Source organism: Hyperolius riggenbachi, chromosome 12, assembly GCF_040937935.1.
Source record: "Hyperolius riggenbachi isolate aHypRig1 chromosome 12, aHypRig1.pri, whole genome shotgun sequence".
Taxonomy (NCBI): domain Eukaryota; kingdom Metazoa; phylum Chordata; class Amphibia; order Anura; family Hyperoliidae; genus Hyperolius; species Hyperolius riggenbachi.
In genome coordinates this window covers 239,447,452-239,472,623 of record NC_090657.1, presented here as the reverse complement: position 1 = coordinate 239,472,623, position 25,172 = coordinate 239,447,452, and the positions used below count along the sequence as shown (strand labels likewise).

The 25,172-nt window shown below is 48.8% G+C and overlaps 1 protein-coding gene across 12 annotated transcripts in view; it reads right to left on the bottom strand.

Moving 5' to 3' along the window:
* SDK2 (sidekick cell adhesion molecule 2) overlaps positions 1-25,172 on the bottom strand; it is a 1,552,195-nt gene that overhangs the window by 1,045,851 nt on the left and 481,172 nt on the right. For all 12 annotated transcript variants that reach the window (XM_068263131.1, XM_068263129.1, XM_068263132.1 and 9 more), the window contains one exon: positions 3,066-3,121. In XM_068263131.1, coding sequence (XP_068119232.1) covers positions 3,066-3,121 — 56 coding nt within the window. The remainder of the gene's footprint in view (positions 1-3,065; positions 3,122-25,172) is intronic.

The window sequence follows — 25,172 nt, the reverse complement described above, 5'->3', positions numbered from 1 at the left end:
CCCATTTTCCATGTGTAACATCCATGTGCAGCCCCATTTTCCATGTGTAACATCCATGTACAGCAGCCACTCACCCTTTCTATGTGTAGCCCCCTCTTCTATGTGTGACATCCATGTACAGCAGCCCCTCCCATTCCATGTGCAGCCTCCTCTTCCATGTGTAACATCCATGTACAGCAGCCCCTCCCATTCCATGTGCAGCCCCAATTTCCATGTGTATCATCCATGTACAGCAGCCCCTCCCATTCCATGTGCAGCCCCATTTTCCATGTATAACATCCATATACAGCAGCCACTCACCATTTCTATGTGCAGCCCCCTCTTCCATGTGTAACATCCATGTGCAGAGGACCCTCTCCCATTCCATGTGCAGCCCCATTTTCCATGTATAACATCCATATACAGCAGCCACTCACCATTTCTATGTGCAGCCCCCTCTTCCATGTGTAACATCCATGTGCAGAAGACCCCCTCCCATTCCATGTGCAGCACCATTTTCCATGTGTAACATCCATGTAAAGCAGCCACTCACCCTTTCTATGTGCAGCCCCCTCTTCTACATGTAGCATCCACTTACAGCAGTTGCTCTCCCTTTCTATGTGCAGCCCCCTCTTCTGTGTGTCACAACCATGTGCAGAAGACCCCCTCCCATTCCATGTGCAGCCCCCTCTTCTGTGTGTCACATCCATGTGCAGCAGCCCCTCCCATTCATGTACAGCAACTACTTTCCATTTACACCTTCCTTGAGCAGCAGCCCCCTCTTTCATGTCCCGTTCTTTTGCAGCCTCCTCTAACAAACGCATGACTCCTCTTCCATGTTAAGCCCCCGCCCCTTTGGTGACAGATGCCCTTGGCCAGGGCACTTGTGGCCTTTCCAGAAATCCATCCCTACCAGGAAAGACATCAGGGTGGTTCTGTAACACTTCATCATGTCTGATGGACTATGTGCAAATGCCATACTTTTCTTGCTTGTTCTACCAGCAACTTGTTTCCATCTTATCAAACTATGTACCTGCCTGGGACACCTAACGCTGGTACAGAGGGATGGTCGGAAATGCCCAATTACCGATTCCGTGGGAATTCCAATTTTCTGTTTACAATTCCGATTTCTGAGTGGTCATTTTCTGACTGCCCAAATACTTCTGAGCTGACTCTGCATCCTCGGATTGGCCCAATGCTTCCGAGTTCTGTGGCTGGGCTAAAATTATTGAGTTGCATCAATGTGGTATTTTCACTGAAATCCGATTTCCGAGCCCCAATTGGAAATGCCGTTTTCTGATTGGAAATGTGGAAATTTTATTCCCGCAGAGTCTGAATGAGCATTCCTGTTTCCACAGCAAAGTGTTCTTTATGTAGCCATCCCAGTGAAGGTCATTTTGGTGGAGGTTGTCCATGACCCTTGTTACCGGTGTGTGTTATGCTCAGTGTTGGACTGGGAGGTGAAAAAACTGAGGAAAGCCACCTGCTGGCCAAGCAGCAGTAACCCTGGGTTATCACTCCTAATAGAAACCTGCAGCAAGTCCTCACTGTGAGGAAATCCTCCTGCTGGCCAAGCAGCAGTAACCCTGGGTTATCACTCCTAATAGAAACCTGCAGCAAGTCCTCACTGTGAGGAAATCCTCCTGCTGGCCAAGCAGCAGTAACCCTGGGTTATCACTCCTAATAGAAACCTGCAGCAAGTCCTCACTGTGAGGAAATCCTCCTGCTGGCCAAGCAGCAGTAACCCTGTGTTATCACTCCCAATAGGAACCTGCAGCAAGTCCTCACTGTGAGGAAATCCCCCTGCTGGCCAAGCAGCAGTAACCCTGTGTTATCACTCCCAATAGAGACCTGCAGCAAGTCCTCACTGTGAGGAAATCCACCTGCTGGCCAAGCAGCAGTAACCCTGTGTTATCACTCCCAATAGAAACCTGCAGCAAGTCTTCACTGTGAGGAAATCCACCTGCTGGCCAAGCAGCAGTAACCCTGGGTTATCACTCCTAATAGAAACCTGCAGCAAGTCCTCACTGTGAGGAAATCCTCCTGCTGGCCAAGCAGCAGTAACCCTGGGTTATCACTCCTAATAGAAACCTGCAGCAAGTCCTCACTGTGAGGAAATCCTCCTGCTGGCCAAGCAGCAGTAACCCTGTGTTATCACTCCCAATAGGAACCTGCAGCAAGTCCTCATTGTGAGGAAATCCACCTGCTGGCCAAGCAGCAGTAACCCTGTGTTATCTCTCCCAATAGAAACCTGCAGCAAGTCCTCACTGTGAGGAAATCCACCTGCTGGCCAAGCAGCAGTAACCCTGGGTTATCACTCCCAATAGAGACCTGCAGCAAGTCCTCACTGTGAGGAAATCCACCTGCTGGCCAAGCAGCAGTAACCCTGTGTTATCTCTCCCAATAGAAACCTGCAGCAAGTCCTCACTGTGAGGAAATCCTCCTGCTGGCCAAGCAGCAGTAACCCTGTGTTATCACTCCCAATAGAGACCTGCAGCAAGTCCTCACTGTGAGGAAATCCACCGGGTGGCCAAGCAGCAGTAACCCTGTGTTATCACTCCCAATAGAGACCTGCAGCAAGTCTTCACTGTGAGCAGCAACACCTGATTACTGCTGCTTGGCCAGCGAGTGGATTTCCTCAGCTTTTCCAGCTCCCAGTCCCACACTGGTTATGCGGCTTATGTGTGTATTTTATGTCGCAATGCCTAGTCCACGTTTGAACATTTTGTCAGTGAATTTTGGCTTTTGTTTGTCTTTTTTTCCAGTTAATATAATAAACTATTGAATTACCTCCCCTGATTTGCTTCATAAACACTCAATGGCGTTTCCTATTATGCTAATTTATTCTGAGTGGTAGGAAAGGTAATTATTTGGGACTGGAGCTAAACACTGGCTTTATATCGGGTTTTGAGAATGTTGTACATCTCATGGGCAAATCAAGTACGCGGACAGCCATGGCTCGCATTAACCAATAACATTAGCGCTCTACAAATGTCGCTGCTGAACTTTCCACAGAACATTAGAAATACACTGCTGTCATTGTGCTTTAGTGACATCCACTTCTGAAATGTAAAATCATATCTTACCTTCTACATGTCCTGAATAGCTGCTGCAGTATAGGCGTGGCCTACAGGGGGAGGAGCTGCAGGAAAAAAAGCAAAATTACCTATTAGTCACATGATGCTACACTGTGGAATGCTAATATCTGCACTGTTCAATTTTTATGCAAATGAATGCAGTTGAAAAAGGGCCAACCAAATTTTGCCGCAGTTTCTTTTCTATTGATCCATTTTCAGTCTGCATAAATGTACATAAAATGAACGTAATATTTGCATCAACTCTGAATTATTTAAATCTCACTGACCACCCCTACCTTCCGGTCTTGTTCTGTGAACACAAGCCTAACCCCGCCCACAGGAGGGAGCAGAGGAAGGAGGTGGGAGGGGTCAGGTGATGACTCTGTGCAGAGGAAGAAACTTTGTGCATAGATCTCCGAGTCATGTGACCAATGAAAACTGTCCGAGTAACAACACTGTCCCCTGTTCACCTTTACGGAAGAAGTAAGCAGTTACAATCTGATAGAACGGACAGGTTTTGGACTAGTCTTCTTTGTTTTCCAGTACTGTTTATAAGGAAATGAAGATGGCAGCATCCATATTCCGCTCACTTCAGTTCCCCTTTAAAGTTTGACAAAACTTAGTGTTTTGCTGAAATTATTGGGATCAGTTTCTCCTTACTAACTCCAGTGTGTGAGCGATTCCCCAGGAATGAGGTAAGTATGGAGTTAGCTTTATCCAGTTGCATAAGGCAGCTTATAGTAAGTATGTTGTGCTTATTAGCTGCTGTACTGGGATTATACAGGAAGTGGGAAAATGGAAACTCACCAAAAATAAAAAAAAATTATATTAGGGACATTGGTAGAAAGAAATACTACTATTGATTTCTTTCAACGTCCCCTCAATTTTTAATACAATTCAGAGTGCTTTCACACTGTGGGTCTGACGCAATAACCAGTGGTAATATCATCATACCTCTCAACTTTTTCAGATTAGAACAGGCCCGGATTTACATCACAGGAGCCTATAGGCACCCTAGATATCACACCTACAAACAGGGCCGGGCCGAGGCATAGGCTGGAGAGGCTCCAGCCTCAGGGCGCAGTGTAGGAGGGGGCGCAGAATTCATTCAGCTGTCATTCCTAATTGTGTTTGAAGCAGAAAGAAATAAGAAAAGAGGATACATAGCAGTGACTGCAAGCCAGATAACTAGATATTAAGGTGTTGGGGAGGTTGTGGGCCCTGTGGCACCTCTTAGTCTAATAGCAATCAGTGTGTGATGGCTGGGGTGGCAGGGATGGAGGGGTGCACTTTGGTGGCTCAGCCTTGGGTGCTGGAGGACCTTGTCCCGGCTCTGCCTACAAACCACCACCGAACCGCACCACAAGTGTGCTGGCTGTCCCAGCGGTAACTTTTCCCTTACTTCCCTTGCCTGTCATAGGTAGCTACAGGTAGCTTGGTGTCCCTGTAGCCAGAGGAACCCTCAGAATTAGGTAGCTGGAGGTGCCCCTGACTGGAGGGAGATCTGGTCACTGGAATGCAGAGAGCCAGGTGAGTAACCTCTCATTTACACTCCGCTCAGGACTCTGCATAGGGAAGGAGGGAGGCGCCCAGGGAGGGGATTGAGCTGCCTTTCCATCATCAGACGCCTGTAGGCACGTGCCTAAAGTGCCTTATGGTAAATCCGGCCTTGGATGAGAAAGAGGGACACCCCCCTACCACACCCCTAATCACGTCCCTGCCACACTTCTAATCACGCCCTACCACACCCCTAATCACGCCCCTGTCACACCTCTAATCACGCCCCTGTCACACCCCTAATCATGCCCTTGGCACACCCCTGATCACGTCCCTGGCACACCCCTAATCTCCCCCCTGCCACACCCCTAATCACGTCCCTGCCACACTTCTAATCTCGCCCTACCACACCCCTAATCACGTCCCTACCACACCCCTAATCAAGCCCCTGCCACACTTCTAATCACGCCCTGCCACACCCCTAATCATGCCCCTGCCACACCCCTAATACCCCCGCCACACATCTAATCACGTCCCTGGCACACCCCTAATCATGCCCTACCACACCCCTAATAACCGCCGCCACATATCTAATCACGTCCCTGCCACACCTCTAATCACGCCCTGCCACACCTCTAATCATGCCCTACCACACCCCTAATCACGCCCGTCACACCCCTAATCACGCCCTGCCACACCTCTAATCACACCCTGCCACACCTCTAATCATGCCCTGCCACACCCCTAATCACGCCCTGCCACACCCCTAATCATGCCCTACCACACCCCTAATCACGCCCTGCCACACCCCTAATCACGCCCTGCCACACCTCTAATCATGCCCTACCACACCCCTAATCACGCCCTGCCACACCCCTAATCATGCCCCTGCCACACTTCTAATCACGCCCTGCCACACCCCTAATCACGCCCTGCCACACCACTAATCATGCCCCTGGCACACCCCTAATAACCCCCGCCACACATCTAATCACGCCCTACCACACTTCTAATCACGCCCTGACACACCTCTAATCACGCCCTACCACACCTCTAATCACGCCCCTGCCACACTTCTAATCACGCCCTGCCACACCCCTAATCATGGCCCTGGCACACCCCTAATACCCCCGCCACACATCTAATCACGTCCCTGGCACACCCCTAATCACACCCTGCCACACCCCTAATCATGCCCTACCACACCCCTAATCACGCCCTGCCACACCCCTAATCACGCCCTGGCACACCTCTAATCATGCCCTACCACACCCCTAATCACGCCCTGCCACACCCCTAATCATGCCCCTGCCACACTTCTAATCACGCCCTGCCACACCTCTAATCACGCCCTACCACACCCCTAATCACGCCCCTGCCACACCCCTAATCACGCCCTGCCACACCACTAATCATGCCCCTGGCACACCCCTAATAACCCCCGCCACACATCTAATCACGTCCCTGCCACACTTCTAATCACGCCCTACCACACTTCTAATCACGCCCTACCACACCTCTAATCACGCCCCTGCCACACTTCTAATCACGCCCTGCCACACCCCTAATCATGGCCCTACCACACCCCTAATAACCCCCGCCACACATCTAATCACGTCCCTGCCACACTTCTAATCACGCCCTACCACACTTCTAATCACGCCCTACCACACCTCTAATCACGCCCCTGCCACACTTCTAATCACGCCCTACCACACTTCTAATCACGCCCTACCACACCTCTAATCACGCCCCTGCCACACTTCTAATCATGCCCTGCCACACCCCTAATCATGGCCCTACCACACCCCTAATAACCCCCGCCACACATCTAATCACGTCCCTGCCACACTTCTAATCACGCCCTGCCACACCTCTAATCACGCCCTACCACACCTCTAATCACGCCCCTGCCACACTTCTAATCACGCCCTGCCACACCCCTAATCATGGCCCTGGCACACCCCTAATACCCCCGCCACACATCTAATCACGTCCCTGGCACACCCCTAATCACACCCCTAATCACGCCCTACCACACCCCTAATCACGTCCCTGGCACACCCCTAATCACACCCTGCCACACCCCTAATCATGCCTCTGGCACACCCCTAATAACCCCCGCCACACATCTAATCACGTCCCTGACACACTTCTAATCACGTCCCTGACACACTTCTAATCACGTCCCTGACACACTTCTAATCACGCCCTGCCACACCTCTAATCACGTCCTGCCACACCTCTAATCACGCCCTGCCACACCTCTAATCATGCCCTGCCACACATCTAATCACGCCCTACCACACTTCTAATCACGCCCTACCACACCCCTAATCACGCCCCTGCCACACTCCTAATCACGCCCTGCCACACCTCTAATCACGTCCTGCCACACCTCTAATCACGCCCTGCCACACCTCTAATCACGTCCTGCCACACCTCTAATCACGCCCTGCCACACCTCTAATCATGCCCTGACACACTTCTAATCACGCCCCTGCCACACTTCTAATCACGCCCCTGCCACACTTCTAATCACGCCCTGCCACACCCCTAATCATGGCCCTGGCACACCCCTAATACCCCCGCCACACATCTAATCACGTCCCTGGCACACCCCTAATCACACCCTGCCACACCCCTAATCATGCCTCTGGCACACCCCTAATAACCCCCGCCACACATCTAATCACGTCCCTGACACACTTCTAATCACGTCCCTGACACACTTCTAATCACGCCCTGCCACACCTCTAATCACGCCCTGCCACACCTCTAATCACGTCCTGCCACACCTCTAATCACGCCCTGCCACACTTCTAATCACGCCCCTGCCACACTTCTAATCACGCCCCTGCCACACTTCTAATCACGCCCTGCCACACCCCTAATCATGGCCCTGGCACACCCCTAATACCCCCGCCACACATCTAATCACGTCCCTGGCACACCCCTAATCACACCCTGCTACACCCCTAATCACGCCCCTGTCACACCCCAATCATGTCTCTGGCACACCCCTGATCGTGCCCTGTCACACCCCTAATCACGCCCCTGTCACACCCCAATCATGTCTCTGGCACACCCCTAATCGTGCCCTGCCACACCCCTAGTAACACATACCACAAAAATTTCATAAGAAATTCTATTTTATAATTCAAACCACACTGGTACTTTCTATCCTTGTTTATTTTCCTCCATATTAACCTTTGAAAATAAAACAATATATATCATTTTAAAGGGATAATGTAGGGGGGTCAGGGGAAAATGAGTTGAACTTACCCGGGGCTTCTAATGGTCCCCCGCAGACATCCTGTGCCCGCGCAGCCACTCCCCAATGCTCCGGCCCCGCCTCCGGTTCACTTCTGGAATTTCAGACTTTAAAGTCTGAAAACCACTGCGCCTACGCGCAGGATGTCTGCGGGGGACCATTAGAAGCCCCGGGTAAGTTCAGCTCATTTTCCCCCGACCCCCCTACAGTATCCCTTTAAGGCAGAGGAATAAAGTTTGGAGTCAATCAAACATATATTTACATAGATATGTACATAAGTCCTGGAAGAGGGACAAATGAGGAAGAAAGAGGGACAGAGGGATTGGGCTCCCAAACAGTGACTGCCTCTCCAAAGGAGGGACAGTTGGGAGCTATGATAATATTGCTGGGCTGAAATAGCGCATGGGCTGGTCGTGGTCGTAGTCAGCTAACTTCGCTACGCTGTAACTATGCGCAGTTTTACGCAATTACTCTTCGCCAAACAACGGCTTAATAATTAAATATTCGTTTCGTAGGCATTTTGTAGACTACGCGTTAAAATACGCAATTACGCGTAGTGCGATGCGTAGTGAATGCTTATGAACGTATGCAGAAAAATTTACACATTAATTCCTCTGTAAGTGCTGAAACCGGGAACTCTTCTATGCGTACATTTCCCTTTCCAATGCGTAAATTTGTAAACATACAATCGCACGCGGAAAATTAGACGCGAGTAACGCATTCCTAGTTCACTACGCAATACACTGCACTTCGCTATGCGTAAATTTATAAGCGTCGTTTTGAAACTTCCCCTACGAACTACGATGCGTAGATGCGAATTACGATACGTACATTCGCACTGGCGTAGTTTCTGCTCATGCCTTACCGGAACTACCTCAGGCAATGTACCGCTAGTAACGCTATTAGAGCGACTGGCGGTACCTGAGTAACACGGGCATTACTACGGTAACATAACTGGGAAAGGACACCCAGGGCCCTAGATGTGGGATACAGTCTTTGCCACTTAATATAATGTGGTGTTTTTTTTTTAAAAAGTGCTTATTTAAATAAAAACAAAAAAAAAAACAAAAAAAAATTAAGTTCGCTGGTGTTGTTAAAGAGTCTCTGTAACAAAAAAAAATTCCCCCAGGGGGTTTGTACCTCGGGAGGGAGAAGCATCTGGATCCCATCGAGGCTTCTCCCGTCCTCCTGTGTCCCACGGTGGTCTCGCTGGGCCCCTCTGAAGCCACAGCTGACAAGTGTGTGTGCCTCTGCATGCTCTAATACAGTCTTATTACTGAAGCCATCTGTGTGCCGACAAGTGGCGCCAGCAATATTTACCTTCTCTGGCTCCAGCGCAGGCGCAGTAGCGGCTCTCGGCTCGGGATCAGACGGAAATAGCCAATCACAGTGAGGTCCTCTCTACTGCGCAGGCACAGGAGACTTGCGCTTGCACAATAGAGCAGACCCGACTGTGATCGGCTATTTCTGCCTCTTCCGGAGCCGAGAACCGCTACTGCGCCTGCGCTGGAGCTGGAGAAGGTAAATATTTACATGCCTTTCATTCAGGGGGGCCCAGCGAGACCACCATGGGACGGAGGAAGACGGAGGAAGCCTCAATAGGATCCGGAGGCTTCCCCCACCCGAGGTGAGTACCCCCAGGGGGCACTTTTTTTTGTTACAGGTTTTCTTTCATTAAATTTCATCTTTAGTAAATCAGTCACATAATATCCCCACTACAACCAGATAAGCATTGAGGTGAACTGGGGCCTAGGCAAGATAGCAGGTTTTTTTTCCCACTGCTGATCGTCACCTGGCTTTTTTTCTTTTTTTTAGTGAGAAGTGGTGGGGGCTAGCATCCACCAGGCCCCTAGACAATGCACAGGCCCTAGGCAACTGCCTCTTTTGCCAGCCACTCTTTTGCCAGCCACAAATCCAGGACAGGTTTGTTGTGTCATTTGAGTAAATCAGTCCCTAAGTGTCTGTTATGACTGTCTGCTCTCATTCCCTCCCACCAATGATTCTTCTGCCTAATTTTTCTTCTTTTCTGACACACATAAAAGTATTTTCTAGACACGCTGTCTTTGTGAACACCATCGTAGCTCGAACAACAAACACAGCGCCCCGCTGGGTGTAAGAATGGGTCCCCGACGTCTCTAATTGTCCAGATCTCTCTGCGCTCATGTTCTCATGTCTCACAAATGTTCAGACTCTCCCCTTATCTAAAACAGAATCATTACCAGCCACAGACACTGCTGAGAGTTTACCAAACACAGTCATCTCTGCAGAGCATTGCACCGCCAACAGGAGAAAGCTGAGAGTTTACCAAACACAGTCACCTCTGCAGAGCATTGCACCACCAACAGGAGAAAGCTGAGAGTTTACCAAACACAGTCATCTCTGCAGAGCATTGCACCGCCAACAGGAGAAAGCTGAGAGTTTACCAAACACAGTCATCTCTGCAGAGCATTGCACCACCAACAGGAGAAAGCTGAGAGTTTACCAAACACAGTCATCTCTGCAGAGCATTGCACCGCCAACAGGAGAAAGCTGAGAGTTTACCAAACACGGTCATCTCTGCAGAGCATTGCACCGCCAACAGGTGAAAGCTGAGAGTTTACCAAACACAGTCACCTCTGCAGAGCATTGCACCGCCAACAGGTGAAAGCTGAGAGTTTACCAAACACAGTCATCTCTGCAGAGCATTGCACCACCAACAGGTGAAAGCTGAGAGTTTACCAAACACAGACATCTCTGCAGAGCATTGCACTGCCCACAGGTGAAAGCTAAGAGTTTACCAAACACAGTCACCTCTGCAGAGCATTGCACCGCCAACAGGTGAGAGTTTACCAAACACAGTCATCTCTGCAGAACATTGCACCGCCAACAGGAGAAAGCTGAGAGTTTACCAAACACAGACATCTCTGCAGAGCATTGCACTACCAACAGGAGAAAGCTGAGAGTTTACCAAACACAGACATCTCTGCAGAGCATTGCACTGCCCACAGGTGAAAGCTAAGAGTTTACCAAACACAGTCACCTCTGCAGAGCATTGCACCACCAACAGGAGAAAGCTGAGAGTTTACCAAACACAGTCATCTCCGCAGAGCATTGCACCGCCAACAGGAGAAAGCTGAGAGTTTACCAAACACAGTCACCTCTGCAGAGCATTGCACCGCCAACAGGAGAAAGCTGAGAGTTTACCAAACACAGTCACCTCTGCAGAGCATTGCACCACCAACGGGAGAAAGCTGAGAGTTTACCAAACACAGTCATCTCTGCAGAGCATTGCACCGCCAACAGGAGAAAGCTGAGAGTTTACCAAACACAGTCACCTCTGCAGAGCATTGCACCACCAACAGGAGAAAGCTGAGAGTTTACCAAACACAGTCACCTCTGCAGAGCATTGCACCGCCAACAGGAGAAAGCTGAGAGTTTACCAAACACAGTCACCTCTGCAGAGCATTGCACCGCCAACAGGAGAAAGCTGAGAGTTTACCAAACACAGTCACCTCTGCAGAGCATTGCACCGCCAACAGGCAAAAGCTGAGAGTTTACCAAACACAGTCATCACGGCAGAGCATTTCACCACCAACAGGAGAAAGCTGGGAGTTTACCAAACACAGTCATCATGGCAGAGCATTGCACCACCAACAGGTGAAAGCTGGGAGTTTACCAAATACAGTCACCTCTGCAGAGCATTGCACCACCAACAGGTGAAAGCTGATAGTTTACCAAACACAGTCATCACGGCAGAGCATTGCTCAACCAACAGGCGAAAGCTGAGTTTACCAAACACAGTCATCTCTGCATAGCATTGCACTACCAACAGGTGAAAGCTGAGAGTTTACCAAACACAGTCATCTCTGCATAGCATTGCACCGCCAACAGGTGAGAGTTTACCAAACACAGTCATCTCCGCAGAGCATTGCACCGCCAACAGGTGAGAGTTTACCAAACACAGTCATCTCCGCAGAGCATTGCACCGCCAACATGTGAAATCCTAACAAGGCCTCTGGAGGCACCGGGGTAACACAGTAGCATGTATTTTACATCAGGATCCTTTACCATCAGCTAATTTGGAAGAGCTAAGCATTTGGAAGAGCCCCCCTTTCAATCGGACCCCACACACATTTGCCAGTGTTTGATCTGATCGGAATTCCAATCAAAATTCCAATCATAAAAGCACAGAATACTGGTTTCCTTGTACTTTCACCACCGGATGTATTTTTCTTCATTCTCCGGAGTCCCACGCGTTTCATGCCCACAACAGCTACTGGAATACAAATGATCCATGACTAGTGTACGTACCATTGTAAACAATTTCAGGGAAAGAAAAACTAACGCTAGAGGAAACAGACATGACTTCCTGGTCAGGCGTTATTGTACATCCTTAAAGGGAGACTGAAGTGAAAATAAACCTATGATATAGTGATTTGTATGTGTAGTACTGCTAAGAAATAAGACATTAGCAGCACAGATTTGAGTTGAGACACATTATTTTTATTTAGTACTCATATTGCACCGAAATCTTCCGCAGCACTGTACAGAGTGCAACAGTTAATGGTGCTGATCGGAACGTTCGTTCTATTGATCCTTCCATTTGAATTTTAGATCAATTCTATTAGTCTGATTGGATTGCGTCGCATTTCCCCCTCCGTTGGTTAGTCCAATTCATCGTTTCCGAGCATTCAGGAGATTGTACCGTTAATGGGAACCTTTAGGAGTAATAGCACTAGAAGGGTTAGTGTGGATTACGTTATTAGGCCTCTTTTCCACTTACCACAATTTCAGCCACATTTTTGGTAATGTGATGGAATGCAATCTGACGGTGCATAGACTGCACTGTCTGATTTCAGCAAGGCTTGGTGTACAGAGGCGCCAGGGTAGAATAAAAACGTTTAAAAACCGTCTAAAAGAGGGGGATGTTCAGGTGGACTTACCTCCCTCGAAAATATAAAACTCAATTGAGTCACAATTTACCAATACAAAAATTGTATTCAACTCCACTTAGTGCAACGCGTTTCGCAGGTGTGGTCCCGCTTCATCAGGCAAAAAGGAGCATAACTATAAAACAAACAGAAATATATACAAACATAATGACCCATAGAAATAGCTTGAAATAAAGGCGCAGTATAAAAACATGAGAAAAAAATGATAAAATTGTAACATTTTTGGTCGCAGTGTAGTAAAACTTGCTCTATGTCTGAAAAATTGCATCTAATTGATCATAAAATATCCAAAAGAATCCAAAGTGTACACAAAAGTTAATACATATCCATAGTTGTCAATGGTGGCTGGATAGTGTACTGGTTAAGGGCTCTGCCTTTGACATGGGAGACCAGGGTTCGAATCCTGGCTAGGTCAAGTACCTATTCAGTAAGGAGTTCAAGGCAAGACTCCCTAACACTGCAGGGTGGCCTCTTGAGCGCGTCCCAGTGGCTGCAGCTCTTGAGCGCTTTGAGTCCGACAGGAGAAAAGCGCTATACAAATGTTCAGATTATTATTATTATTATTATAAAGTTCATCAGCTTCAAGATGAAAGGATAGTCAGTTTAGTAAGTAGAAGAATTGCTAGCAATGGTATGCTTGTTATTGTAAGAATATTAGAGTACAGATTCTCTTTAAAAACCTGAGTGGGGTCAGGTTCTAATACTCCTCACCTGCACTTGAAGTTGTTGCTTATGGGTAACCCATGTTTGGTGAGTATATCTAAAATTTTGCTTTAAACCACAACCAACTTAACGATATTACACCATATTGGGCTCTCGATTTCTCTTTGTTCTTCCAAGCATGTCTGATTTCACCATTCATGTGATTCGAGTTACTGTGAAATGGCAACGCATGGCTGCTGACAAAAAAAAAACGCAAATACATACCAATTTCCATTTACTGTAATGAACGGAAATTGAAACCACATCGGGAAGAATCGCAACTAACCGCGAGTTGCAACGGCATTTGCATTTCCTGATGCGCTGATACATGAGGTGACGTGACATGATCAGACAGACGTGTATGTACAGTGCAAAGCACACAAATAACTAGGCTGTGTTCTTTTTTGTGCCTGAAAGAGTTAAATATCAGGTATGCAAGAGACAGTTTCTGTTCGGGTCGGGACTGGGACGGACTATAGAGCAGGGTTGTGGAGTCAGAGTTGGAGCTGGAGTCGAGGAGTCAGAGCAATTTTGGGTACCTTGAGTTGGAGTTGATGATTTCATAAACTTAGGAGTCGGAGTCGGATGATTTTGTACAAAATCCACAGCCCTGGTAAATATTAGACTAAGGGGTCGAAGTCGAGGAGTCGGAGCCATTTTGGGTACCTGGAGTCGGAGTCAGAGTCGGTGGTTTTATAAACTGAGGAGTCAGAGTCAGAGTTTGAGTCAGAAGATGTTTGTACCAACTCCACAGCCCTGCTATAGAGTCACCTTCACTGATAAGGAATTATAACCATAAAGCACTTTCCAAGCAGAAAATGGCTTCTGAGGGCAGGAATTAGATAAATAATATACAGTTAATAAACAGTTTATAGATTTTTACATCTGGCATGTGTCAATGAATGTGTCATTGAGCAGAGACTCCGGAGCAGTAAAAGCTTAAAAAATAAATTTAAGGCCTCTTCCACATTGGGACGTTGAAGTCGCACATTATAAAATTTTATAACGCAGACTAACGCACAGCAACACAAAGTCTGTGCGACAGTCACAGTGCACACATTGCGTTGTGTGTAACGTGTAGCAATATTTAGAGAGTGCTGCATGCTGTGCGTTTAGCAATACATTTGCTGTGTTATGTGTGTTGCACATGCTCAGTAATGTTTTATTTTAAATGTAACGCATGCGCCGTTTTCGTTCCATCAGTATGCGACGAAAATGGCGCACCAAGAGACACATAACGCAGTGCAAAATAACGTCCAATTTCATAACCTACATGCGCTGCGTTAGGGGCACATTGTGCGACTTTAACGTCGCATCAAACGCAACGTCCCACCGTGAAAGAGGCCTAAATATAAAATAAAATAAAAAACAACAAAAATAGATAAGCTAAATAAATAATTTTTATTGGATTCTTTTTTTATCTATCATTTGTTTCTGTTAATATGGAGTTTCATCCCACAATGTTCGTAACAGAAATGTTTATGTTTCCTGACAGTTACTGGATTCGTTTGTATTCATTGGGAGGAGGACATCAATGACTTGTTAAAAAAAAAAAACATAAAAAAAAACAGATCATATGAATAAACCATCACACTCAAATTAATTAATATATGGAGTTAGGAGGATAAACAGCCTTGAGAAACCCTAACAAAAAATGTTGATTAACAAAAACTCAGTGTCAAACTTAATTATATCAAAATTGCAAAAACATTTTAAAAACTTTTTGTTTGTCAAAAAAATAAAATAAATAAATAAAAATCTCTAGAGACAAAGGCCTCAATTCACAGAGCTTTATCAAACACTTTATCAAACGTTTGATAATTTACCTCATGAGTAAAATCTAATTTTGAATTCACTAAGGTGTTATATATTTATCGAATGTTCAATAAATCGATAACACCTTAGTGATTTCAAAATGAGATTTTACCCATGAGGTAAATTATCAAACGTTTGATAAAGTGTTTGGTAAATCTTAGTTATTAATTGAGGCCTATGAGTGCATTCACCCGATTTTGGGTAAACAGTGGTTTATGGTTATGTTTTAGGTGATGAAGTGAGGGAAGCTTGTGGTTTATGGTATGTTATGTGGTTTATGGCTATGTTTGTGCAATGGAATGTTGTCTACTATGTTCTATGTCCTATGTTCGATGTCTCTTATGTTCTATGTATACGCCCTGCATCTGTTGTGCCAAGCCCAATTCCGGGCACGACCCAGTCGTGCTTGGCGAAATAAAAGCGATTCTGATTCATCAATCACAGAAGATCATACGATTTGACAATTTTGGAAAGAGATCGTGTATACTTTGTTTGCCAGAATTTGCGGACTGAAAAATGTGGCAAAGTATACGCTATGGCCTCCATTTACTAAGCTTATCTCCTGTCTTTAATAACTCTTCTAGAGTTGTTACCATGGTGATAAGGCATTGTCACACTCACCATAGCCGTCCGTTTCGGCGTCCCCGGGCGCGTCCTGCTGTGCGCACGCGCGGGGGTTCGCTGGGCTTCTTGTGTTCTCTCCCTGCCCGACGTTTGTTTGTGGCTGAATGCGCACGCGCGCAGAACGCTGCGCGCACAGCGCCTGGGGCACCGCGCATGCGCGTACGCAGAGAAGTGCGCGCGCATGCGCAGAAGGATTGCGCATGTCCTGCGCATGCGCAGGGCGTTAATTTTGGCGCCAATAATCACTATATAAGCAGCACTGCCCTTGACTGCAGTGCTGCTCTTTCTGATCAGCTTAGTGAGCCGTTCCGGTGAACCGTTGTTCCTGTTGTGCCTTGTTGATTGATCTCCCGTTGTGACCTCTGCCTGTGACCCCGACTTCTGCTGAATTGCCGCCTGCCTCGACCCTTGGATCTGTCTTGTGTACTACTGCTGTCTGCCGCCTGCCCCGACCTTGGATTGTGACCCCGACTTTGCTTGATTGCCGCCTGCCTCCGGACCATCAGCTCTCCTCGGACTCCGCCTACTCCATAAATAGTGTCACCTGTTCTCCTGCCCACTCGCTGAGACTATCCCAGTAGTGACCTGGTAGGGCACTAGGCAGCTAAGTTCCACATCCCCCTCCTGGGGGTGTGGTCCTGCACCCCCCTCAAGGGAGTGTGGGTGAAGACCCGTGGTCACCTAGACTCCACTACTGGGTAACGTCTCTTCCTTCGTGGGAGGGTCAACAGGGACTGAAGAGAAGTCCTAACAGTAAAGAGCAGCCAAGATGGACGCTAATGGAGCCCGTACCCCGGTGGAGATCTTATATGAGTTAGTGACGCAACTCCGTGTCTCGGTGGATGAGGTCCAGAGAGGCTATCAAGAGATCCGCGATCAGCTCCGGGTGGCCATTCCCGTCTCTGAGGCCGTGGCCGTTCCTCCCGCTGTCCCTGCTCCAGTGGCTCAGCCCCCGGCTGGGGATAGAATAGTTCCCGTGGAAGGTGCTGCTTCTCCTCCTCCTGAGCCAAGACTGCCATTACCTGAACGATTCTCGGGGGACCGTTCTAAATTTCGATGGTTCCAGAGTGCCTGCCGTCTCCATTTCTCCTTGTTATCCCGGACATATGCCAGTGAGGAGATTAAAGTCGGGGCAGTTATTTCTTTGCTTCAAGGGGAACCTCAGGCCTGGGCCCTTCGTCTTGTGGAGCAACAACATCCGGCCTTAGGAGCCTCAATACTTTCTTTGAAACCATGGCAGAGATCTATGACGACCCAGGGAGGGCAGCATCTGCCGAGAGTGCTCTCCAATCTCTCAGGCAAGGAAGAAGACCGGTGGAGGACTATGTGATGGAGTTCCGCCGGTGGGAGGCAGATGTCACCTGGAATGATTCCGCTTTGAGGTTCCAGTTCCGTCAGGGGCTTTCTGATACTCTCAAGGATGAGCTGGCCAGGGTAGGAGTTCCTGACTCTTTGAAGGACTTGATCCACCTGTCCATTCAAATTGACAGACGGCTGAGAGAGAGACGTTCGGAGAGGTCCGGTTCTGTGAGACCAAGATGGGGTGTACCTAACCCCAGACCCATGCCTGCCCCAGTTCCATCTGTTCCTCAGGCGGAGGATGAATCTGAGCCTATGCAAATAGGCCTGGCTCGACCGGCCATCTCACCAGAGGAAAGATTGCGCAGGAGATCTTCTAACCTTTGTCTGTATTGCGGGGCCCCGGGTCACTTTCGTGTCAACTGCCCGGTCAGACCTTCGGGTGAGCCTGAGTGTGTGGTGTGTACTAGTGGTACTCTTTCTCCTCCGTTTACCTCATCTCACGTACCACTCACTCTCTCGTTACAGGGGCCGCAAGGAAAGACCGTCCCAATTAAAGCTATCGTGGACTCGGGAACTTGCTCATGCTTCCTAGATCTTCAGTTGGCGCAACAACTTCGACTCCCCGTGCATCAAAAACGCCAACCCCTGGTCATCCAACTAGCAGATGGATCTGCCATCAGTTCGGGTCCCATCACCACAGAGAGCCTACCGCTTCTGGTCACCATTCAAGGGGAACATCAAGAATACTTGAGCTTCGATTTGATATCTTCTCCACTGTTTCCCGTGATCCTGGGAATGCCCTGGCTCAGAACTCATAACCCTGCAGTTAATTGGGTCTCCCATGAGGTGGTTTTCCAGTCGGATTATTGCCTACGTTCCTGCTTCCCTCGAGCAGGTACCTTGTTCTGCCTGGACTCACCTAAGAAAGATTTAATTCCGGTGGCCTATCATGATTTCTTGGACGTGTTTGACAAGGCTAAGGCAGATACTCTTCCTCCTCATCGTCCATATGACTGCCCCATTGATCTGCAACCTGGAGCTCCTATCCCGTTCGGGTCTGAGCCTGAGACTTTGATCTTGAAAGAATATATTGAGGAAAATCTCAACAAGGGGTTCATTCGCCCGTCCACGTCTCCTGCCGGAGCTGGCATATTTTTTGTTGAAAAGAAAGACGGTTCCCTGCGACCCTGCATAGACTACCGGGAGCTGAATAAAATCACGGTCAAGAATCGCTACCCACTTCCTCTGATGCCCGATCTCTTTCTACGCCTCGGTTCTGCTTGCATCTTTTCTAAATTGGATTTGCGAGGAGCCTACAATTTAGTTAGAATCCGAGAAGGAGACGAGTGGAAGACGGCTTTCCGCTCCCGCTTTGGGCACTTCGAGTATCTTGTAATGCCTTTCGGCCTGTGCAATGCTCCCGCCACTTTTCAGCACTTTGTCAACGATATCTTTAGAGACTACATTGATCACTTCATGGTTGTATACTTGGATGACATCCTTATCTTCTCCTCCTCCCAAGAGGAACACCGGATGCACGTAAAGAAAGTTCTGGCCCGCCTTCGTACCCATGGGTTATACGCCAAGCCTGAGAAGTGTGAATTTGACAAGGTGAACATACAATTCTTGGGTCTGAAGATTTCCCCAGGAGGAGTGGAGATGGATCCTCAAAAGGTGTCAGCTATTCTGGAATGGCCAGTCCCAGTGGACCGTAAGTCTGTACAACGTTTCATTGGTTTCGCCAAGTTCTATAGAAAATTCATCAAAAATTTCTCACAGATTGTAGCACCTATTACTCTCCTTACCAGTACTAGCAGGCCTTTCCACTGGACACCCGAGGCTCAGTTTGCCTTTGAGACCCTCAAGTCTTGTTTCACCTCAACACCCATCTTGAAACACCCGGATCCCGCAAGAGCCTTTGTCCTGGAGGTTGATGCTTCCGAAGTTGCTATTGGGGCTATCCTTTCCCAGAGGTTCGGGCCAAAAGCCATCCTTCACCCAGTGGCCTTCTTTTCCAGGAAACTCAGTAATGCGGAGAGAAATTATGACGTGGCTGACCGCGAACTGTTGGCGATCAAAGCCGCTCTTGAGGAATGGCGCTACCTTCTGGAGGGCGCGGAACAACCAATTCTAATTCTTACAGATCATAAGAACTTGGAATACCTCCGAACTGCCAAGAGACTGAGGCCACGTCAGGCTCGGTGGTCTCTCTTCTTCTCGAGGTTCAATTTCCATCTCACCTATCGCTCTGGATCTAAGAATGTAAAACCCGATGCTTTATCCCGCATGTATCACCCTGAATCGGCTCCTGACCCTGTACCTGAGAACATCCTGTCTCCACAACATTTCTTACTCCTGCAATCCAGTTTATTGGACTCCATTAGACAGACTTCTTCTTCTTCCAGCAGTAGACCTCCTGAACTCCCCATGAGAGATGGTCTATACTACTTTGAGGACAAGATCTTTGTCCCCTCTGAAGCACGTTTACAAGTACTCCAAGCTTGTCATGATAGCAAACTGGCAGGACACTTTGGTGTCACCCGCACACAAGAGCTTATCCGGAGGAAATTCTGGTGGCCTGAGTTAGCCAAAGACTGTTGCTCCTATGTCTCTTCCTGTGAAGTCTGTGCACGGTCCAAGACCCCTCGTTCTAAACCTTGGGGACTGTTAAATCCTCTACCTGTGCCAACCCAACCATGGAGCAATATTGCAATGGACTTTGTGGTCGATCTACCTCCCTCTGAAGGGTTTACCACTATCCTAGTTGTGGTAGACAGGTTCTCCAAGATGGCCCACTTCTTACCTTTCAAACAAGTTCCATCTGCTGCGGAGACCGCTCAAGTGTTTATCCGAGAGATCGTTCGGCTCCATGGGTTGCCATCCGACATAGTCTCAGATCGTGGAACACAGTTTACTTCTCGTTTTTGGCAAGAACTTTGTAAGAAATTGGGAATCCAGCTTTCACTATCATCAGCATATCACCCGCAGTCTAACGGCCAAACCGAAAGAACAAACCAGACCCTGGAGCAGTACATCAGATGCTTCACTGCCGCTGCCCAAGATGACTGGTATTCTCTGTTGGCCACAGCCGAGTTTGCTTTTAACAATTCCGTCCATTCGTCCACCCGTCAATCTCCCTTTTATATCAACTACGGCCTTCACCCCGCATTTTTGCCCGACTTAGATGCCTCCTCAGCATGTCCCGGGGTGCAGGAAAGGATCTCGGCCATTAAAGAGAACTTCAATACTGTGCACCGGATTCTGGAACAAACACAAGAAAGAGGGAAGAAGTCTGCAGACAGACTCAGGAGAGTGGCTCCGTTGTTATCCCCTGGAGACCTTGTCTGGTTGTCCACAACCAATCTCAAGCTTCGTTGTCCTTCAAAGAAACTTGCACCCAAGTTTGTGGGACCCTTCCCTGTGTTGCATCAAATTAACCTGGTGGCATACAAATTGTCTCTCCCTTCCTCTCTTCGAGTGCACCCTGTCTTCCACATCTCTTGTCTAAAGAAGGTGGTGAGGAACGTATTCCCAGGCCGCATCCCTAACCACCCTCAACCAGTCATTATAGAAGGTTCTGAAGAATTTGAGGTGCAGAGAATTCTTGACAGTAGAAGATTGAGGAACTCCCTTCAATACCTGATTAAGTGGAAGGGTTTCGGGGTGGAAGATAATTCCTGGGAGCCTGCTGGTCATGTCCATGCGCCCTTACTGATTAGACGCTTTCACCAAAGATACCCTGAAAAACCAGGACCTAGGGGCACCCAGAGGTTGCCCATAGGGAGGGGGCAATGTCACACTCACCATAGCCGTCCGTCTTGGCGTCCCCGGGCGCGTCCTGCTGTGCGCACGCGCGGGGGTTCGCTTGGCTTCTTGTGTTCTCTCCCTGCCCGACGTTTGTTTGTGGCTGAATGCGCACGTGCGCAGAACGCTGCGCGCACAGCGCCTGGGGCACCGCGCATGCGCGCACCTGCGTGCGCGCGTGTATGCAGAGAAGTGCGCACGCATGCGCAGAAGGATTGCGCACGTCCTGCGCATGCGCAGGGCGTTAATTTTGGCGCCAATAATCACTATATAAGCAGCACTGCCCTTGACTGCAGTGCTGCTCTTTCTGATCAGCTTAGTGAGCCGTTCCGGTGAACCGTTATTCCTGTTGTGCCTTGTTGATTGATCTCCCGTTGTGACCTCTGCCTGTGACCCCGACTTCTGCTGAATTGCCACCTGCCTCGACCCTTGGATCTGTCTTGTGTACTACTGCTGTCTGCCGCCTGCCCCGACCTTGGATTGTGACCCCGACTTTGCTTGATTGCCGCCTGCCTCCGGACCATCAGCTCTCCTCGGACTCCGCCTACTCCATAAATAGTGTCACCTGTTCTCCTGCCCACTCGCTGAGACTATCCCAGTAGTGACCTGGTAGGGCACTAGGCAGCTAAGTTCCACATCCCCCTCCTGGGGGTGTGGTCCTGCACCCCCCTCAAGGGAGTGTGGGTGAAGACCCGTGGTCACCTAGACTCCACTACTGGGTAACGTCTCTTCCTTCGTGGGAGGGTCAACAGGGACTGAAGAGAAGTCCTAACAGGCATGTAGTATTCAGGAAACATTTTTCCTCAGGCAAACCTAAAGTTAACTCTTCTGTCTTTAAGTTATCTCTTCAATCCTTAAAATAACTCCAGGCTGTTAATTAACTGCGTGTGAGAATAACTACAGAGGAGGTAAATGAACTACAGAGGAGGTAACTTAAAGAGAGTCTGAAGCGAGAATAGATCTCGCTTTAGACCTCATAGCTAGCAGGGGCATGTGTGCCCCTGCTAAAACGCCGCTATCCCGCGGCTTAACGGGGGTCCCCGTCCCCCCAAATCCCCTCCGTAATGCGGGGGAGCGCTTTCTGGTTGGGGCAGGGCTAGCCGCCGCAGCCCTGCCCAAGCGCGTCTGTCAGCACGTATCTCTGCCTCTCCCCCGCCCCTCTCAGTCTTCCTTCACTGAGAGGGGCGGGGGAGAGGCGGCGATGCGCGTCTGATAGACGCGCTATGAGGCAGGGCTGCAGCCGTTAGCCCTGCCTCTAGGAAGGGCTAATCTGCGACCAAATTTACGACCAATGTATGTGGGGGGTGGGTTGGGGGGACAGGGACCCTCGTTCAGCCGCGGGATAGCAGCGGTTTAGCAGGTGCACACATGCCCCTGCTATGTATGAGAGCTGAAGCGAGATTTAGTCTCGCTTCAGTGTCTCTTTAAGGAATGAAGAGATAAGATAACTCTCTCACTGTGTGGAGGTAAGTTTTCTCTTGCCTTATTATCTCCAGCATGATCTTAGTGAATTGAGGCCATTGTCTTGTCAAAATTGTCAAATTGTATTACTTTCTGTGATTTTTAGGCTCTCTGTCTCTAAAGATTTTTTTTTTTTTTGAAAAGCAAAAAGTTTTTATCAAAAATGTTGCAATTTTGATATAATAAAGCTTGATACAAAATTTAGGAATAATCAACATTTTGCGTTGTGGTTTCTGAAGAGCGTTTATCCTCCTAACTCAATATATAGTTACTGGATTAGTGCAGGTAAAAGAACTCAATGCCAATATGTCTTGCTCTGTTCAGCTCGTGAGAAAAAAACCCAGATACTTACCTCCAACAGATTAACAGATGCACCTCTCGTGATCCCCGCGCTGCAGCGCCGACTCCCCCGGTAGCAGTTTTCAACTGATGGGTTTGTCAACAGCCAGGGGGGTTGCTAGGATCCTATGGGATCCGGTGCACTTTTGGGCACGCAAGCTGAAAAATGGGTGTGGTCATGCACCAGAATGTGGGTGTTTTAATGGGTGGAGCCAAATTTACATGAACTTAACAGTGGTTCAAGTAGGCCTGACCTGCAAAATGTTGGGTGAAGCCCTCTCCATTAATACAAAAATAAAATGTATGCTGAGCCATGCTGGGTGCTATATGGTGCCATGCTGGGTGCTGTGGTGCCTCTATGGGGCATGCTGGGTGCTGTGGTGCCATGCTGGGTGCTGTGGTGCCTCTATGGGGCATGCTGGGTGCTATGTGATGCCATGCTGGGTGCTGTGGTGCCTCTATGGGGCATGCTGGGTGCTGTGGTGCCATGCTGGGTGCTGTTGTGCCTTTATGGGGCATGCTGGGTGCTGTGGTGCCATGCTGGGTGCTGTGGTGCCTTTATGGGGCATGCTGGGTGCTATGTGGTGCCATGCTGTGGTGCCTCTATGGGGCATGCTGGGTGCTGTGGTGCCATGCTGGGTGCTGTGGTGCCTCTATGGGGCATGCTGGGTGCTATGTGATGCCATGCTGGGTGCTGTGGTGCCTCTATGGGGCATGCTGGGTGCTGTGGTGCCATGCTGGGTGCTGTTGTGCCTTTATGGGGCATGCTGGGTGCTGTGGTGCCATGCTGGGTGCTGTGGTGCCTTTATGGGGCATGCTGGGTGCTATGTGGTGCCATGCTGTGGTGCCTCTATGGGGCATGCTGGGTGCTGTGGTACCCCTGGTAACAGCTCTCTCCACTGCGGGAGGCTCCAGATGTCTTCGAGAGCCCGAGTGCTCCTGAAGACAGGCAGCTCCGTACTCTCTCGCGCACACTCACGCATGCGCAGTACAGAGCCGCCGGTCAACAGGAGCACTTGGGCTCGCAAAGACTTCTGAAGCCTCCTGCAGCGGGGGATACAAATGGAGGAGCCAGCCCTGCAACAAGGGCACCATGAGAGGAACGGGTCGGCTCTGTAGGACCCAGAGCCTTCCCTCTGCTTAGGTAAGTATCTTTTTTTTTTTCTGTTTCCCATTAGCTTTAGATTAGAAATAGATTTGCACGGCACCAATCCGCATTCATGCCAATTTCATAAGGGAAGCTGAATTTCTCTTCCAGCTACAAAATACTCTAAATTTCACCTTGCTGCTGTGCACAGCACTGGCCTTGCCTTATTCCACTTGTTACCATGGTAAGGAGTACGCCTTCACCCGCAGGTAACCAATCTGTAACTTTAGGCTTCTTGCACACCAAGACGTTGCATTAGGTGGCACGTTAAGGTTGCATAACGTGCACCTAACACAACGTATGGTGCTGCAAGAGCCGACGGTAGAGTGAGCCGCGTTAGGCAGCTCGAGTCCTATAATGTCTCCCAGAGTGGCGCTGATTGGCCAGCGGGACCACGTGATGCGGAGCGAGACACTCCGCATCACGTGGTCCCGCCGGCCAATCAGCGCCCGCCAGTGCAGTGAATATTAAGTAGCCATGTGCGCGGCTACTGTAGCTGGCTCTCCCCGCCTCCTCTCCGCCCCCCACTGCGCATGTGCAAACAGTCTAACGCGGCTATAGCCGCTCCAACGCCGTAGCATGCTGCACTTTGCACAGAACGTGCAGCATTACATGTAACGCAACGTGGGCTGTATGAACAGCCCACTTGTGTTACATTGCTGTGCGTTGGGGGAGCGTTACAGGCGCACTAACGTGCGCCTGTAACGTCTTGGTGTGTAAGCAGCCTTAAAGGACACGCGAGGCGAAAATAAACACAGTTTTATTTTATGTTTAAATCTTCTTTTTAAGTTTTAACCGTTTTATTGTTTCTGCTCAATGACACTTAATTGAAGTCTGCCAGAGCTAAAATCTATGAACTATTGACCCTTTTTTCCTGCTTTTTAGAAGCCATTTTCTGCTAGGAAAGTGTTTTATAGTTGGAATTTCTTATCAGTGATGGTCACACTGTAGTCACTTCTTGACTGAGTCAGCCACTTGATATTTAACTCTTTCAGGCAGAGAAAGAAAAAAGGAACACAGCCTAGTTATTTGTGTGCTTGGCACTGTCCATACCATGTCTATCTCATCATGACACTTGTCACCTCCACAAACTCCAACGCATTTCACAATATGACCCCCCAAAAAAGTGTAAAGCATAAATAAGTGAAAATGTACCTGACCCGATATTATCTATTTACAGTACCTGATCTCCTTCATCCTGTTCGGAGCTGTAATTTAAT